This window comes from Agelaius phoeniceus, chromosome 13 (assembly GCF_051311805.1).
Source record: "Agelaius phoeniceus isolate bAgePho1 chromosome 13, bAgePho1.hap1, whole genome shotgun sequence".
NCBI classification, from domain to species: Eukaryota; Metazoa; Chordata; class Aves; order Passeriformes; family Icteridae; genus Agelaius; species Agelaius phoeniceus.
Window position 1 is genome coordinate 15,148,730 of NC_135277.1, and position 18,290 is coordinate 15,167,019.

Consider the following 18,290-nt stretch of genomic DNA (forward strand, 5'->3'; position numbering starts at 1 on the left):
TGAGAAACAGGCAATTCCATCTCCATACCCTCCCCCAGATGTGTTGAAAAGGCATCTCTCAGCTTTCAGTGTATGAGTTTTGAGACCTATTTTAAGATTTTACTAAAAAAAAAAGGTGCACTTACCCTTGCACTGAAATAATTTTTGTGGTAGCTCATATCAGTGATTCTTGAGAGTAACATCAATTTATTGATACCATTTCACTCTTGGTGATTGGGACAAAAAGGTAAAATCCTCTGACATTCTAGAACAGAATCTGTTCTGTGCCACCCTCATTCTCTTCATCCAGTAACTCAGGCATATTTTACCATGTTGCTGGAGCAGGAAAAGGCAAAGTTAACTATCACTTCTGATTTTCTGATCTTGAAGGGCACACTGGGTGACCAAGAGTCCACCCAAGCACCTTTGTTTCTGGGTAGTGGACGAAGGCACTAAAGATGCGGATGGCATTGTGGGAATATTATTTTCTTTCTTATTCTTCACATAAAGATCAGGTACTTCCCTGAACAGTGAAATCAGGTACTTCACTGAACCTGAACAGTGAATGCCAAACACAGCTACTCCTTCTGGGAGGTTTTTTACAGTACTGCTTGGATTGCTGCTGTCCCTATGGAACTCGTGCTTCTCACCAGACATTCCTGTGTTATATAACATCCCTTGGCATTTTGGACTCCAGTGGTCAAATCCAGGTCTGCACCCTCACCAGAACACTCATGGTCAGTGTTACAGAGCTGTTATTTAGGTTGTGAGCTTGTTGCTGGTTTTGTACATTGAAGATAGAAAGAAGTAAACCTGCCTGCTATGACCACATTATGAGTTCATAGCTGAATCTAATCTCTGTACTCAGGTGAAAGACTTCTAAATCTTTCTGTCTTACTTAATCTTCATTAAATTAATAAATAAAATAAATCTTACACTAAATCTTCAAGGGTCAGATCCTGTGAACCCTTAACACAAAGGTAGAATACATACACAAGAAAATCTTGCAGGGTCAGGTCTCTCTTGGAGAATATTTCAGAAATAAAAAGGATTTCACTCCTCAGAAATTATTAGGGTTACTGTACAATTGACTTGGGAAGAGAAACTTATACAAAGCTTGTAGCTGAGAAATGCATCTGTGAAGAGAATCTCTCAGTAAAGGGAACAAAAGCAATCTGGAAAATAATGCAAATTGGTGATATGCTTACAAATATTCCTAATATCAATGCACAAAAAAAAATTCAAAAACTCCATTCAATTAATAGACTGGAAATATTCAATCTGCCTTTTAAGTAATAAGCCAATATAATTTTCTATGTGGCTGAATCTTCATTATCAGGTCTGTAACTAGCAGGGCTATTTCCTGAAGGAAACTTCATCTTACTAATTCAAACCAGACAACTACCCTGAGATGCTCCTCATGCAGCTCCCACTGCAAGCCTGGTTGCTATCAGTGGATGTCTGCATTGCAGAAGTACTATTTGAAAATCCTTGTCTGGACTGCAACCCTCACATTGGTTATAACTGACATATTTTGTATACCTTTTTGCCAACTTTCCTCTTCATTTCCTTCTATTTCAAAAGAAAATGATGCCTTCATGCATGAGTATACTTCAGAGGATGCATCTCCAGCAGCATTTCACGTTATCTGAGGACAATGACACTTGCTCCCTGTCATCCCTACCTACAGGGCTTCTAGTTCTTCCTCTTTAGCTTAGGTGGAAGCACCTATGAATCCCAGAGGTTTCCATACCGGTCTTTGCTCAGCTCTAACTTACTCCTCTTGAAGTGCAAATCACCTTCCTCTGCTGCAGCATGTGAATGAAGACAGTAAGTACTGCAACAAAAAAGGAAAGGAATGTCATGTACTCAAGTGACAGTGCATTTACCTACCAGCATCAGAAACAAACTGCTCAATCCATACGTTTTTTACCAGTTGTGCAAAGCCTTCCTTCCAAAAAAATAGTATTGTTAGCCAAGAGAAGACCTAGGTTCAGACAAAACTGAGAATTTGAATGGAAGTTCTCTTATCATGGATGTCATGGCAAAGCTTAAGTGGTGCATGTTCAGCTTCTGCAGACAGCAAAAGCCTAAAGCACTACACATTTCACCAATCACATGGTGCTGTCTTGAGCTGCTTTTCATGCAGCTCTCATGGGTCCTCAGGAAAAAATAAATCATACATGTAATACTCTTCCCAGTAGACTAAAAGCATTTGCCAGTACTTATAATGAGCATTTGACTCAGTGACTGCAAGTTTTTTGAGTGTCTAAAAACCAGCAAATTCTGATTCTGCTTCCAGTTCTTCCTCTTAGCTTGTGAAGCTCATGTGACTGCATCAGTGCTTTATTTTCTCTAAATGTAACAACTACCATTACATCTCTTGCACAGATGTTGCAAGGCTTTAATTGCTCATAGTGGTGCCAAAAGATACCTCTCAGTAAAAGCTCTTGCTTGCATGTAGTATGCAATTCTTTTTTGTTTATTTTGAGCAAGTATCTCTTCCTTGGGAGGCTTATAGTAAGGTATTAGTTTGTATTAATGTAATGTGCTATTTCACACATAATAGAAGTCAATATATCCTGTATCCCATCTTTGTTGAGATGCATAGATTAGTTCTCGAATGGAAACTCTAAACCTTTCTTAAAAAATCTGACTTCTGGAAACATGTCTGCTTCTTGTCTCATGTACAGATAGACACAAACAGGATCATAACACTTCAGATTGTTAGGAATGTCAGAGATCTCTTTTGCAAGATTCTCCTCAAACCAGGGTCATCAGTGAGCCCTGACCAGTTTGCTGAGGGAATTATCCAGTCTGGTCTCTACAGAGACCATACAACCTCTCTGGGGTACCTGTCTCCATGTATGATTGTCCTCGTGGGGCAAAGTATTTTGCTTGTATCCCATCTGAACCTTTGTTTTAATATGTTCCTTTTGTCCCTCCTTCTTTGGCACATGCCACTGGGTTGTCTGGCTCCAGTTCCCTGAGGAGCTCTCCATAAGGACTGGAAGGCTGCTGTAAGTTCCCCATAGCCTCCCTTTCTGCAGGCTGAGCAAGCCCCACTCCCCACCCTCTGCTCAGAGCTCGGCCCCCAGCCCCAATCACTTCAGTGGCTTCTGCAGAACCCCAGGTCTTTAATGAGTTCTTGCACTGGGGGAGCAAAACTGGACCCAGGGTTATAAGTGTCACCTACTGGGTGCTGAGCAGAAGGGAATGATCACCTCCCTTGGTGTCCTGCTGCACTGTGTTCACACAGACCAGGATGCTCCTGGCTGTCTTTGTTACCAGGGGTTGTGGCTGTTCATGTCCAGTTTGCTGTTCACCAGCACCTCTGGGCCTTTTTGGCAGGGCTGCTCCTCTGCCTCTACCACTACCTCTACCAGTGCTTAAAGCATGAAATGATTGCCTTGTTTATTTAAACACGGGGAAATGGACTTAAAAACTCTGCAGAAGCATCTGAACCCTGATGTGTTCAAATGCTACAACCGAGATTTTTTCTGAAACAAACCAGAATCCTCCATGTCTCTCTGTGACTTTCTCCAATTTCTCCACCCTCAGCACAGGAATATTAACTGAAAGATGTTTAAACTATGGTATTTTCACAAATTATTTCTTAGCAAATGTTCTTATCAGAACAGCTGGAGAGATGGTAAAATTATGCTTCTTGAAGTGGTTTCTCGTGTTCACAGCCTTAAGCAAAGGTCACTTTTTAAAGACCTACCTTGTTTAAATTCATGTCCAGTCCCCAACCTGAACCAGCATTAATCAAGTAACTACACAAAACATGCTTTTAAAGATTCCTCCTTAGAACTGTCATACTTTGACCAAAAGAGCTGAGCCTTTATGGCCTTTTCAAGAACACTTTTCCTTTACTATCAGAGGATCAAGAGGGAGCAATAACGTAGCTGCTGATGCATTTTTAAAAATAGCTTCAGATATTTCCAAGTGCAGTTAGGGGCTAAACTATCAGAGAATTTAGAAACTCTGACAGTCAGGGTTTATAAGGACAGTTCTGCAGCATGAAATCCTATGAGCTCCAAATGGACTCACAAGTACAGTGGCTTTGAATTCAGCAGTTTAGCTCTTGCAGAACGACATATGAAAGAAAGGCTCTTTCATCTTGTCTGTCCCATGGATGATACAATGATAAATTGCCATCTAGTACTTGACATAAATGTCAATCTTTGCTTCTCAAACACATAACCGGCACATACTGTATTTTATCTTAAGTGGCAATAGGACTTAAACTAGAATTCCTCCCCTTTAAAACTGTGTTATATTTGAAACACTGCGGCTTACACAGAACCACAAAAAACTATGACAGTAATTGTTTCTCTTTTTCAGTTCTACTTATTAATTAATGAGGGATTCTTGGGTAGCAGGCATGATAGATAAATACCTTTTCTATTTGAAACAGATTTCCCAGCCTCTCCTGGGAAATTATAGGGTGGACTTGGCCAGGTAATGTAACTGAAAACACTACTTGCATTTTTCAAACTGGTCACAGTAATTTCAGACTTTTCTTAAACATCACTGCAATGCACATTATCTCTGTACTATACACGTTGTATGATCTCTTGTCTTTATCTAAATTTCTTTTCTTGTATGTCTTCACTACCATGCAACAACCACCAAAACAACACTGAGGATGCAAAGTACATAAATCTGAAAGCACAGATTGCCAGTTGAGGCAAAATAAGGCAGTCTTTGACTTTCCAAGATGCAGCTCTAAATGCAGTATTCCCTTCCTTTCCCCCACCCCCATCCCTTTTGTTATGGCAATACAAGGCACCACACACACACACATTCAAAAAACTGTTCAATAAGAGGCAAACAGACCATGCTATAATATCTCGTGCTGTTTATCCCACCAAAAATCAGGTATTCTTAATTGAGCACCCTGTTCCCTCCAGATCTCATGATGAAGGGAACGGGGAAAGAGCAGATCACAGGCTCTGATCCCTTTGCTAGACTGGAGACATGAAATCAGAACGAAATACAAACTCCGAGCGGTATTGCATTACAGGAGGGCTCCTCTCGCTTTTCTTTTCACTCTTAATAAGACAAACGGACTTAAGCCTCCCGCCCTCCCAGCAAACGCTGGCATGATGCGGATGCTGCACGGCCGGTCCCCGCGTTACCCGGAGCCGCCGTCCCGGCACGGCGGGGCTGAGGCGGCCGGGCCGGGCTCGGAGCCCGCCCCGTCCCGGGGGAGCCGAGCGGAGCCGCAGCCCAGCCCCGGGGGAGCCGAGCGGAGCCGCAGCCGGCCCGGGGGATCGCCGCCGGTTCTCCCTCGCCTGCCGGGGGGCGGTGGCGGCGCCTCCCCGGGCACAGCGGGGACGAGCGGGAGTGCGGCAGCCCCCGGTGCCGGAGCCCCGCGCCGCCGATCGCGGCAGCGCCGGCCGCTCCGCCATGCCGCAGGGGCTCCCCTTCACCCCGGCTCCCGGTCCGCTTGCGGGCAGCTCGGTTGCCAGGGGATGGGGATGGGCATGGGGATGAGAATGAAGATGAGGATGGGATGAGGCGGGAGTAGCCGCTCGCGGGGAGAGCAGCCCCCAGCCGCGATTCGAGGGGAGTATCGGCCGTGCTGGCGGGGGCCAGGGTCTCCCCGCTCCCCTGAGGGGACCCGCGGGATGCTGCCGCCCCACCCCCGACGGAGCCGCCGGTGCCCGCGACGACCCCGGCCGGCGGTCGGTATGTCCGTCGGTCGGTCAGTCGGTCGGTCAGCCCCCCGCCCTGCTCCCCCGGTCCTTACCGCGGTGCAGCGGCGGGGCCGGTCCCGGGCAGCGGGGCAGCCGCAGCCGCAGCCGCTCTTTTGTGTGGCTGCCGAGCGCCGCACACCGCGGCGGGCCCGCCCGGGAACCTGCCTGCGCCAGCGCCCGGGAACCTGCATGGCGCATAGCGCCCGCGCCGCCTCACGGCCCCGGCGGCAGCGAGCGGGGGGCGGCCCCGGGCCCCGCAGCCCCGAGGGCTCGGCGGGACGCACTGACCTGTCCGCCATCCACCGCCAGACCGGGGCCGGGCGCTGGGCCAGCTCCGCGGGTGCCGCACTCCTCAGTGGCGTCCGGCCTCAGGACGAGGAGCAATGGTCATAAATTGAACACAAGTTTCACCTCAGCGTGAGGGAGAACTTCTTCTCACTGAGGGCGGCTCAGCGCTCGAAGAGCTGCCCAGGGAGGGTGTGGCGTGTCCCTCTCTGCAGACACTCCGAAGCCAGCTGGACGCGTTCCCATGCCACCCGGCCCAGGTGTCCGTGCCTCCCAGCCCTGGCTCAGCGCTGGTGTCCGGGCGCTGAGGGGAGCAGGCTCCGGGCCCGGCCCCAGCTCCCCTGCCAGCCCCCGGAGCCACAGCGAAGCTCGCTGGGTGCCCCATCCCGCGGTGGCACTGCCCAAGGCCGCTCTGGGTCCCCAAGGAGCCGCTTTGGAACTGGGCTGGAGCTGGGGGTGTTTTCTGGGAGTCTCACAGCATCTCTCTGAGAATAACATTCCTGAATGCCATGTCATCCTGCCAGGTGACCACCTCACCTTTCCCTGCTGCTTGAGGTGCTCCAGTGCAACAAAAACCCAAACACCAAAAGTTTGAAAATTATAGCAGGGGACAGCAGTGGACTCAGTCATGTTCCATCATACAGCCAGATTTATGAGAACAAATCACGATTTTTGTGCCCTTGTGCAAATAATACATAGATCCACCCCTAAAGTTTAATAATGTCGGATTCAATGTGTACTATTTAAAAGCTCACTGAAGAGGGTTTCTCTAAGAACATTTCTTATGGTGGATGATAGACACAGTTGGTTCCTCAGGCCTTTTATTAGAAACCTCTAGATGTTTTAAGGACAGCTAGGTGATAGTGACTATTTTGTATATAAAGAAATGCATATCTTACGGCAATTCTGACTGGCTTTGCTAATAATTATGCAAATTTGAGATCGTAGCTAATCTTTCTCACTATAGGAAAAGTAAAAAGCCATCCTAGTGTAATTATACTGCACTGCAATCAGTCAGGTATCAGTGTTTACTGTAATAGCTGTGTGCTCAGCATGCTGTGTGCTCATCTTGCCCTGGTGTTAGCATCAAGGCACATCCCATGTACACGCACAGGTCCTTCATGGAAACACCATTTTGTTGGGGGAGGGTTTTAGTTTTCAGTTTAGTTGTTAAGGTTTTTGTTAAGACTCTCCTTTTGCTGCTGAGAGGCTATTTTCTGGCATGGTTTTTCTACGGTGACTTTTCCCATCTGTCCCTTTCTACATCCCAATTACTTGACAGATTTTGGTTTTCTTTTGAAGATAGTAAAAACTCAAATCATTAAATGTAGTGCATGTATGTTTTACACAAAGCTGCAGTGTATCTGCAGATAAAATCTGTAGACAGGTTGTTTAAACATTTGGCAAATGATCTTTTAATTAGTATTATTAATTCTCAAAATTGTTAACTTGATGAAACAGCCTCATATGCATAATAAAATCTCACTTTATCAAAATACCAAAAGCAGTATTTCCAGCCCAATAGGCAGGTGTTTTTTTAATGAAGTTACTGCAGCTGCAAGTATTGTACCACAACTGATCTCTCAAAGACTTCAGAGGTCCCAAAGGGAGTGGGATATATTTTTTAACTTTTTAAAATTTAAGTTTCTAACAAACATTCTCCCTCCACGTCATTTTGGAGACAGTGACTCAGACAGATGGTTATTATGGAAAATTACATACCAAAATGGAAGGTAAAAATAGGGTGCATGATGCCAGTCCATGAATCTGTCTCTCTTACTCTTCAATTTCTGGAAAAAATCATTTCCATAAAAGCCAGCCATGGGTGCAGAGTTGGATATTCCCCTTATTTAATGCAAATTGTGCATCACCACATATGCTTTCAGGGTACCTGCAGTTACAAATTAGTTCAGATCTTAAAATCATATTTTCAACCTGTCTTCATTACTGAAAAAAAATGCAATGTTAAAAATAAGTAAAAATTTTCATTCAAGATCTACTTCATAGAAGATTTTAGTACCTATTTAGTATTTTTGTGTTAGCAGTAACAGTTGAAAGGCCACTTTAGATTAGACCTAGAAAAGTCATTAAATGCTTCAAAATGTATCATTACTTTAAAATGTATCAGAGAACTCTTCCTCATTTGTGAATCTATGCTATGAATTTTGCAATTAGCAAAGCTTTTTGACAATATACAAGATAGTGTAAACATTAAAATTGACAGTTGACATAATTTTATAGATATTTAAGGATCATACAAGACACAAACATCCCTCCTTCACAATAAGAGAAATATTTATTTTATAATTTGTTCAAAGTGCTTTGAAAATGCTTGTCCAAGGTGACAGATTTGCATTCCTAAGTGATTGAGCTCTTCCATTGTGAAATGTCAGCCCTAGGTTGATTGATTTATACATTGCTGTTAGTTTCCATTTTCATAGTAATTAACAAGTTGAACTTGATGATCTTATTCGGTTTAACAGCCTCAATTTGGGCAACATGGCAACTGCTTTGGTAAAAGAACTGGTATTGAAACAATTAATTCTGAGTTTTTCCTCTTAGTTAAGGGTTCCTATGTCCAACTAACCCATGCCACATCACTACAGGAAGAATTCCTTCTAAGGACAGAATCAAATGAAGTGCCAAGGATATCATTGTCCATACACTCCTAGGGTAAGTACCTCAACCAGATAATGTAAATATCTCCATGTTTCATGGCCTTTCCACGAGACTTCAGCTTGATATGGTAATAATGAAACCAACAGAATTCAGAATGAAGTTCGGCTGCATTAATAGCAGAACAAGCATGACAGGAAGGAACTTTTTGCAGAATTGCAAAACTGTTAGGTTAGCTTTCTTTTAAAAAACATGCAGTTAGTTCTCTTCTCAGCTTTTTAAGTTTGCTTCTAGTTTTGTCTCATCATAAGGAATGGGATTCATTCTGCAGCCTGTTCACCTCCTCCCACCTAGGAGTGACTTGAGGGCTGCAGAGAGGAAGTAAAAAAAGATACTTTGCATCATTTAATTATGAGCTCTTTAGCTGCCTGAGTAATGTTGATGGAGTCCAGAAAAATGTGTCTTGTCTGCCTTGGGCAGCATAAAATGGGAACATGCTTCAGCTCAGAGGGGAAAAAGGCACATGGAGAGATTGGAACAGGGAATTCGCACTTGACAAATGGCACAAGCATGAGAAAATTTACTGGCAAAATACTAACCCTCCATCTTCTGAGAAGCTTGACATTTCAGAAAAGAAGGTTTTGCTGTTTTAAAAAATCCACCAAACAGACAAAAAACCAAAAAGAAGAGCCTAATTCCCTTCTAAGATAACCAGGCTCCAGCTATTTGAATCACTGTTGTTCTTCCCAGAAGTTGTATAAGGGTGCAACAGGGGTGTATGGTTAAATGTCCCTCCACTGAAAGGAGCAAATCACAGTTCTCTCATTCCCCAGTCTCCATCCCTGAAATTCCACTGTTTTTCTGGGTGTTACCCCCCTCTTATAATCATGGCAGTGAAACAGAGTAAGGCCCATGTATGTAAGCCCTGTCCCAACCCCTTGGTAGGTCAGAACAACAACTTGTGAAGGCTGCCTGCCTTAAGGGGAAGGACTACACAGTTGATAGGGGCCGATTCTGTTCCCACTGAAGTCTAAGGGAGTAAAGTTTATGAACAGGAAACTTCTCTCAGTTATAGCCGTCTTCAGTTCCTTTGGATATTCTCTAAGTCTGTAGCTCCAGAAGGGGAAATTCTCCTGGCCTGTAGCACACACTCAGACAAGTATGGGGTCTGATCCCATCCAACTTTAAGAGCTTTTAAGAACATGATCCAGTTTTGTGTACTGACTAATTTGCAGATCTAAACTCTCTTTTGCAGGGCTGGGGTTTTATGTGCATGTGTGTTGATGTTTTCTCGACTTCCACCTTAGGAGTAGTCAGTAAAAAGGTATGAACTGTGAGATGGGAGCACAATTCAGATACAAGGAGCAAAATGCATCAGCTGACTTAGAGCTGGGCAACCCCATGTCAGTCAGTCAGGAAAATTGCTGGTTACTAACTAAAAAGTAATACAAGCTTCACAATCATCAGGTGGAGCAAGTGTTTACTTAAAAATGTCTGTTCTCTAGCACTGCCTTGTAAGTGCACAGTTTGTGGTGACTGGGAGTGGGACTGAGCCTCATTCCCAATGAGCTACAGCTGTGAGCAGCAGGTGAGCAGCATTGCCAGCAATGAGCCATGGAGTGCCCAGGGGCACTGACCAACACCAAAGGGAGCAGAGGGCACACAGGTGCAATGCATCAACATGAGGGGTATAAAAGGCTGGGCTAAAGAACAAGAAAGAGTAGATATTTGCAGCTCTCTCAAGTGACAGGATGTTCCTCTGTATGGGAAGAGGACTGGAGCCTTCTGATGAGGTATGGTGTTACTGTGCATGGGTGAGTGCTTAAAGCCTGCAGAAATTGTGTGGGGGTGCTCTGTGTATTGTGGCTGTCTCGGCTGTGACATGTGCTGTGACACTACCTCAAGCTGCTTACTCTGTTGATAGATATCATACATAGAAGTCCATCTCCTTCAGACAGGCCAAAGAAATGGAGAATGAACTATGGGAGGACTGTTTCTGTTGCACCAGACTATGGGTATTTGGTTTAATTCTGTTCAATTATCTTAACCAGTGAGGCTTTTAGTATTGGCATTCCTATGCTGGCTTTGCAGAAAAGGTACCTCCTTCTTTGACAGAAAGAAAAGACAAAAGCAGCTTTGCTCAAAGAATGTCTCCTTGAATGGCTGAATCATATTTTAGGAATATTAAATCATTCTGCATTTCCATCATAAGTGTTAGGATTTCTAAATTTAAGCAGTTTAGAATTTAGATCACAAACTATCCTCTAAACAGTGATTTGATGAAATGTAGGAACCCTGTGGCAGGCTGTGTTTTCCTTAAAATATGACAGCAGGAGTATTTATTTTAAGTACAAAACTATCTTGTTAAAAAAAAAATCATGGCTTTATAGATTTTTTTGGAAGTAAAATTCATGAGGCAGTGCCAATGTCTTTAAAAGCATGTTCAAATCTCAGGTCAACATTATATTTGTATTTTGTTGCTGCAAGCATGACATACATTGCAAATAATTCCATTAAGTAAGAAGTTGTTGACTAAAATCATCTTCATATCAAGCTGAAGATTCAATACTCCCAAGCAGAGATGTAGGAAAATTTAAAATTCAGACTGTAGTTAAGCTAGGAAAGTATGACTTTTTAAGGCTTGAGAAGACTAAAGAAATAGTAAGTCTTCTATTTCTACAGCTGAAATGTCAAAACAAACCTATAAAAGAAAGCATCAGGAAAAGACTGCTTGGGTAATATACAGCAATAAGGTGAAGTCTGTTCATAAATAAGTTAACAAAACTGCCTGCAGCCTGTGACATCAACAGACTGGTGTGGTCTTTAATGCTAACAACTGTACAGAAGCAAGGCTTATGTGGAGTGTGTTTGCCACTGGTTTTGTAAGTGGTTCTGGACAGGAAAACCTGGTTTGTAAAGTAAGTGAAAAGGTTTATTGCTGCTTGATCAGAAGGATGTCTCTTCCAGATGTCCTTCTCTGAGAAAGCTTGGGGAAAAAAACAAACTTTAAACAGCCCTAAAAATGAAAAAACTAAAATGTCACAACTGCATTACAGTATGAAATATATGTCAGGTAAATAGTTTGCAGGTTCTCTTGTTGCATTGCCTGCATATCCACAAAGTTCATAAAACAATTAAATGATGATTTATGCATGGTAACTTCCTTGGCAGTAATTGTTATGGCAAGAAAAACTTATTTACTGATTGCAGACATCCATACAATAATATATGGGGTTTTTATTGCATGAACCAGTCAATCAGTGTGAAGCACAGATGGTGAATGGTGAAAAGAGAAAACATAATACCTTTATTTCTAAAGAAAATGTCTAAGCTATGTTGTTGTCACTGGGAAGTGGGTCTCTGCTGTGAAATGTAGAGCAAAATAATGCAGCTTGACCTAGAAACTGTACAGTTTCTGTGGCTACAGAGGTAAAATCTTGCTTCAAACAGGCAACAAAAGATAAATTACTATGGTACATATGTAACTTAGCTCATGTATTTGTGTTTAGAATCACAGAGAATCCAAGAAATGCCATTATATTAATTCTGAAAATTAAATCAGCAACAAGAGCAAAGACAGACCCTAAATCTGTAGCACTGTTTCAGTACTGAAAAGCTGTACTTCATCCATGGGGACTTCAATGAACTTGTAAAGGCTGAATACCACATCAATATTCCCAGCACCAGCTCAGGAACTTCACAACTCTTCTATTGTTTAATTTATGAATATTGCAGCTCAAGCTTGCTCAAGTTCCACAAGGACTCCATGGCAATCTTTAGGGTGAAGAAAAATCACAGGTTTGCCATGTGCACCTATTTTTGGCTCTTCACTCAATATTCGTATCTTTTTTTTCTTCAGTTCTGTCATAGCCGCTTTTATGTCATCAACCTTTTAAAAAAGATACAGTTCACAGAAATTAACATTTTGCACTGTATTATGCAGATTTTACATTTAGGACCAATAACAATTCCTTACTGAAATGTTATTTCTAGTAGAATTCTGAAAACAAGTTATAAACCATTAAAAAACATCTAATATTAAAAATAAAAATACTATAGGAGTTTGCATTTGTTGTTTGAAGATTTTATGAAATACCATTTAAATGGACCATGCAATATTTAAGAAATTAATAAACTGAAATCACTCATGCACAAAGACCATTGATTTTTTGTTGTTACTTTATAAGGCATCCATAAATAATCTAAATTCTGCATTACTTTCAGCTCTCAGTAAGTAGAGAAAAATACCTCCCTTTATAAGTGATGACAGAGCACTGACTCATTAAATGGTGAAAAAGGGAGGGCAGTAGGCAGAAGGTAAAAGTCCCTTTTAGATTTATGTATCCTCCTTCTCCTAGGTTAAGGTTCATTATGTTTCCTAAGGAAAAAAGCTTGGAATGATCAAAAATATATCAGATGTGGTCCCTGTACTGAACTTTACTATAATAACAGCCATTAATACCATGTTTCAGTACAGTTTCCTACAGAAATATGTAATTAACAAAAATATGCCTGTACTGTATGCTGTGATCTGAAGTTCTGATGTCATGTCATCTAATGAAATTCCAATTCTCCTAAACTTAAATGCATTCATTTTTTGAAATAATAATATTAGCACTCAGTTTAGAAAATTCAATAGTCAATAAGGACCTAGAATTAAAATAATATCACTGCTATTTTTCAAGGCTGAGATGTCTGGACGTAATTTGGTGAATAAACTCTTCTGCCAATGTTATGGTGGGGATGAAGGAAATTCCTAGCTTTAATTCAGAGGAACAGACATCACCTAATTCCTGCCCATTTGCACCAGTTTTGTTCATGAATATCCCAAACTCACTACAGTTCTTCCTACACAGAGTTACCAGTCTGCAAAACAAAAAGAAATGACTGTCAAATTATCTAAACTAGAAAGGCCACATGTGCTATAGCCATGGCTCCCTCCAGGTTCTTCCCCTGAGCAGAAAAGCCACAGCAGCTGCTGCTCCTGTGCTGCAGAGATGGCCTGAGGAGGAGCCGAGCCTGGGCTCAGCTGGAATGAATTCCTGCATCCCCAAGGATGAGTGACAGTGAACAGGGCAAAGCCTTTGGGTGCATCCATGTTAGAGTACCAGGCTTGGATTGCTCTCTTACTCTGCTGTGTCCAGCATGGTTTTCTCTGCAGGTATGAAATTGTAGCTGCTCAGGAATTAGTTAATTTCCTCTTAAAATATTTACCTTTTTTTGAAACAAATTGACTATCAAAATATCTGTCTAAATTTTCCTTTGTATAAGAGAGAAGAAATATGACAACCTTATATGTTGTTACACAGGTCAAATCTATTAAAACATGCATACTTGAATGTATCTATCTTATTACAAGAAATATTATGTTAAAATACCTCAATGCAGATATGATGCATTCCTCCAGTCTTGTTTTTTTGCAGGAAGCTTGCAATGGGACTTTTCTCTCCTAAAGGATGTAGAAGTTCCAGCTTGGTATTTCCCAGCTCCACAAAAACAGTGTAGACACCATGTTCAGGAAGAGCAACAGTCTCACTCACCTGGGCTCCTAACACATCTTTATACAAGGACTGAGCTTTCTCCAAATCAGGCACTGCAATTGCCACGTGATTGAGTCGGCCCAGTTTCCACAAACAGCTTGGAATGTTTTGGGAGAAGGACTTTGATGATGATAGAGTTTGTACTGTGGGAGCAGAAGTCTGCAATCTGCTAAGAAGCCCTGGAAAAAAAGTGAACAGCACTGACATGACGCTTTTGAGAAAGTCTCAGTGCCTGCTCTTTCCCCTGTGAAGGCCTGCAGAGCTGCCAAGTCATTGGCACACCCTTGTGCAATGCTCAGGGCAGACTGAGAGCAAGGAAACACTTACTCTGTTTTCAGACTGAGTAAATATTCAGAAGTATTAAGAGAATAATAAATAAAAACCCAAAGCAGACTCAAATTTGGTGTAAATCCTTACATATGCCTGTTGAAAAAAGGAAAACAGGACCAATTGTAAAGGCCAACTGTATAATGTGTTTAAAAGTGACTTTTGATATTTTCAGAGCTTCTTATGAAATAGAGAAAGAAATACGGATATGCCTATGCATCTCAAAATTATAACAAACAAAAAGATCACAAAAAAGAAAGATATAAAATGAGGGTATTTACAATTAATTACCTTAAAATTAATCTGTCAGTATTAGCATCTAGAGGGGTTGGGGTGGGGAGAAATTGTGGTAGTATCAGTTGTTTCTAGAACCAAAATTAGAATTCAATTAAAGGACATATTCATTAAAACTACATTTTAATTCCATGCCAGTTTGCCTTAGGCCAAGTCAGAGTTCCCAATGCCTTAAGGCCATGCCAGAGGCATCTTAGCCCTTTGGGAGTCTTTGAGGCATTCTTTGCTTTAAAGTCACAAATGTGCTCTTTTGCTGAGAGATTGTGCCAATGATGAGCTGAGGTTCTGGATGCTTTGCAGCACACTGAGGATGGACAGCCTGGCTGGGCTCTTGGTGCTCTGTAAGGTCAGTAAGAGCTGTAATTAATTAAATCAGCTTTGTTTCTCAGTATAGAACTGAGAACTACTATGCCACAGGAATTCTACATTCTGCCAGTTAATTTTTCTTCAAAAACTGATGAATCCTTAAATCAAAGTCTTTCTGAGCATGGTGCTGTGATGGAGGAAGAAATGTTTGCATGTATTTGACACTTAAATTTACAACATGCACTGTGCCTATTAGCAAGGACTCTGTCACAGAAGTAGGTCTATTCACAATCTTTTGATGCTACTAAATCAAGATCCTACATTAAGTATTTCCAGACACTTGCCCAGTGCTGGAGGTAACTGCCTTGCAGTATTTCTAGCCAGGCTTTCACACAGTCCATCCTGTCATCTCCTTCATCCCAGCCAGAAATTCTGGACAATTCTTTCACTTGGTACCTTTAGGATATCATACTGATATAGGACAGCAACTGCTTTTCAACTTCTTGCATGTTAAAAAATCCCTTAGAAATTTCCACAGGAAAAAGAAATGTTTGTTTTTCAAATGTCTGTGCAGAAACTGTTTTGTAGAAACACTTGCCATGTTAATGCAGCTGCATCAGGGTGAACCAAGTAATTCCATGAGGGAGCAGTACTGTGCAATGCCTAAAATGCATGAGGTACAAACATGCAGGAGCTAGGTGCCATGATTAAAGGCATGGCTAATGAACTAGTACAGGGTTTGACAGTTAACCAGAGTAAATAAATGTGTTACAAAAAGTAACAAGCCCCACAATGTCTGCCATGCAGTCTTTCCTGCCCCCCTAAGCTTCTACTGAAGTAGCTCCATTTTACTGTAATTTCTTTAGGCATGATTCAATTCTTGCTGAAGCAAGAGAGATTTTTCCACTTGGAGGAAGGTAGTATTTTCTAAATAAGAAAAATCCTTTGAAAGAGAAGAATCCCTTTCTATATAATTTATTATGTATTCCAGAGCCTTTTACTGTTTTATTCTTTTTTTGAAATATTATCAGACTGCAGTTCAATAGAAATACTACTACTGTGGATTTTTTTTTTCCAAGCAGTCTTTACTAATGGAAAGGCAAGGACTTTCCCATTCTTTTCCCAAGAATCTATAATTCTTGCTGCATTTTGCACAGGGCATATGATCGCACAGTTATTGTAATTTAATTTGTATTTTTTTCTGTTTCAAGTAAATTTACAAAGACACAGCCTATTTATACTCGGCTATTTGTGAAGCACTAGCAAAATAGTAGAAAACGCTCTTCCTTATGGGTTCTGCCCCAGAAATATTTGATTTCTTGTGCTGTTTCCTGGGAAGACTGAAAAAGTGAAGTCTATTTCTGGGATTCTTGTAAAGTCAAAGATACTTATATGCTCACTCATATCAGCATTTATTCTATGAAGTCTTGTGAATTTATCCTAGCTCTAGTCAGATGCATACAGAGTATTAATTTTAAATCCATAATTGAATTGACTGAGATTAAACAAAAACCATTTGTGTTTTTCTTGCATTATCTAGATTAGTAACTATATAGATTACTTAAAATTATAATCTTCTAACCCAATAATCAAAAAATGCCTTGCAGTGAAAAAGAAAGCTTTGCAGCAAACTTCAGATTGAAATCCTATCCCTTCCATGCCAGGAAAGAAACACTTGTATTTATATATACATCACAAAACTAGTTCTACAGTATATAGCCTTCTTCAGCTTCATTTGAAGAATTTTTAAAATTGATTTATTTGGGGGTCATTCTATTGATGATTGATCTACTTGTAGTATACACATCAGAGTTTAAATATACAGTTGTACCAAGGGTTACGCTCTTTAACCGAGCAGATTATGAAGTACCAAGTCTGAAGTACCCCATAAACTGAGATCCTCACCCTTCAAATGTTTATTCATGGGCTTGTTTGTTGCTTCTGATGTGGAGCAGTGTTCATTGACTTAATCAAGGAAACTAAGGCATCAAACACGAGCCAAATCCAACTGAACTCAGTCTCGTTCTCTATGGGAATTTTTACAACAGTGGGTTGCAGTTAGAACCTTGTCACTGGGCACTGCTTTCTTGTCACTCTTTTCAGGGGGAGATGAACTCCCAAAGCATGGAGAGGCTGCTGTTACCATAGGGAATCTGGCACACAGGGGCTGTGTGTTCACTCTCTGGACCGAACGGAAAAAGGGAATGTGGTCATTCTTAAATTCCAGCAATTTCAAGGTGGTGTGAGTATCTTGTGAGCTCTGGAAGCCAACGGGGCTCACAGTGCTGCTCTGCTCTGCGCTGGACGGGGCTTTTGGGAATCAGATAGGCTCTGCAGCTCAAGGAAACTGAGTCTCAGTGTGCTGTGGCTCTTGTTCCCTCCTTCAAAGTGCAGTCATACAAAGGTGTTTTCATTCCCAGTATCCTACTGATCGATCACTGACAGCATTGAGCCTCTCACATTTCTCCTGGTCTGTGGCTACCAAGTAAAATGGTGTGGTTTAGGTATAGTGACTTTAACCTACCCTACCAGAGTGAGGTTATTATCATGAACGGGAAATTATTTTGAATTTGACGTCCAAACCACACCTCAAAAAAGACAAGCTCCTCCTTGCACCTTAAGTTTGGCGTTTGCTCTGGAAGTTTACCGTAATGAGAGCTTATTGTTAATGTGCCCGTCAGTTGGATCGGGAGAACTTGTTTTTATTTACAGAAGCGGCAGTTTCGTTCGGCCTGCGAGGCTCTCACGGGGAGCTCCACCAGGCCGGAGCAAGCACCGAGGCCCGCGGCCGCTCCGTGCCGGCCCCGCCGCCGCCGCCCGCGCTCCCGCCGCCCTTCCCTCCGCCCTCCTCGCCACCGCCCCGCGTTACCGCCCTGCGTTACCGGCCGCTCCGCGCCGCAGCAGCGCCGCCATCTCACCGCCCTCCCCGGCACCCCTCGCTGCGGGCCCGGCGCCAGCGCGGCGAGCCGGCAGCGGCGTGTGACCGTGAGGGGCCGTGCCCGGCAGCGCAGCGCGCCATTGGAGCGGCAGCGGCGGCCGCGCCTGCCTGCGGGGAGGCGGCCGTGCCCTCCCGGGGGCCGTGCCCTCCCGGGGGCCGTGCCCTCCCGGGGGCCGTGCCCTCCCGGGGGCCGTGCCCTCCCGGGGGCCGTGCCCTCCCGGGGGCCGTGCCCTCCCGGGGGCCGTGCCCTCCCGGGGGCCGTGCCCTCCCGGGGGCCGTGCCCTCCCGGGGGCCGCGCTG

The 18,290-nt window shown here is 42.9% G+C and overlaps 2 protein-coding genes across 3 annotated transcripts in view; both read right to left on the reverse strand.

Moving 5' to 3' along the window:
* Positions 1 to 5,895, reverse strand: part of APBA2 (amyloid beta precursor protein binding family A member 2) — an 83,291-nt gene extending 77,396 nt beyond the window's left edge. For both annotated transcript variants that reach the window (XM_077185404.1, XM_077185403.1), the window contains exon 1: positions 5,738 to 5,895. The gene's annotated coding sequence lies outside the window, so the exon portion shown is untranslated. The remainder of the gene's footprint in view (positions 1 to 5,737) is intronic.
* Positions 5,896 to 11,802: 5,907 nt separating this feature from the next.
* Positions 11,803 to 18,147, reverse strand: MCEE (methylmalonyl-CoA epimerase). The gene is made up of 3 exons (XM_054642044.2): positions 17,935 to 18,147; positions 13,964 to 14,304; positions 11,803 to 12,474 (listed from the first exon to the last, which is right to left on the reverse strand). The coding sequence occupies exons 1-3, from the start codon at positions 17,963 to 17,965 to the stop codon at positions 12,322 to 12,324; spliced, it is 525 nt and encodes a 174-aa protein (XP_054498019.2). The 5' UTR covers positions 17,966 to 18,147; the 3' UTR covers positions 11,803 to 12,321.
* Between the last annotated feature and the right edge of the window lie 143 nt (positions 18,148 to 18,290).

What these genes read in the sequence shown, in the direction of transcription:
- MCEE (XM_054642044.2), bottom strand. Translation starts at nt 17,965, where the DNA reads ATGGCGGCGCTGCTGCGGCGCGGAGCGGCCG. An exon ending in GCTGCGGCGCGGAGCGGCCG is followed by an intron (nt 14,305 to 17,934) that starts GTAACGCAGGGC and finishes CTTTTTTTCCAG; the next exon opens with GGCTTCTTAGCAGATTGCAG. An exon ending in TGCATCATATCTGCATTGAG is followed by an intron (nt 12,475 to 13,963) that starts GTATTTTAACAT and finishes CTTTTTTAAAAG; the next exon opens with GTTGATGACATAAAAGCGGC.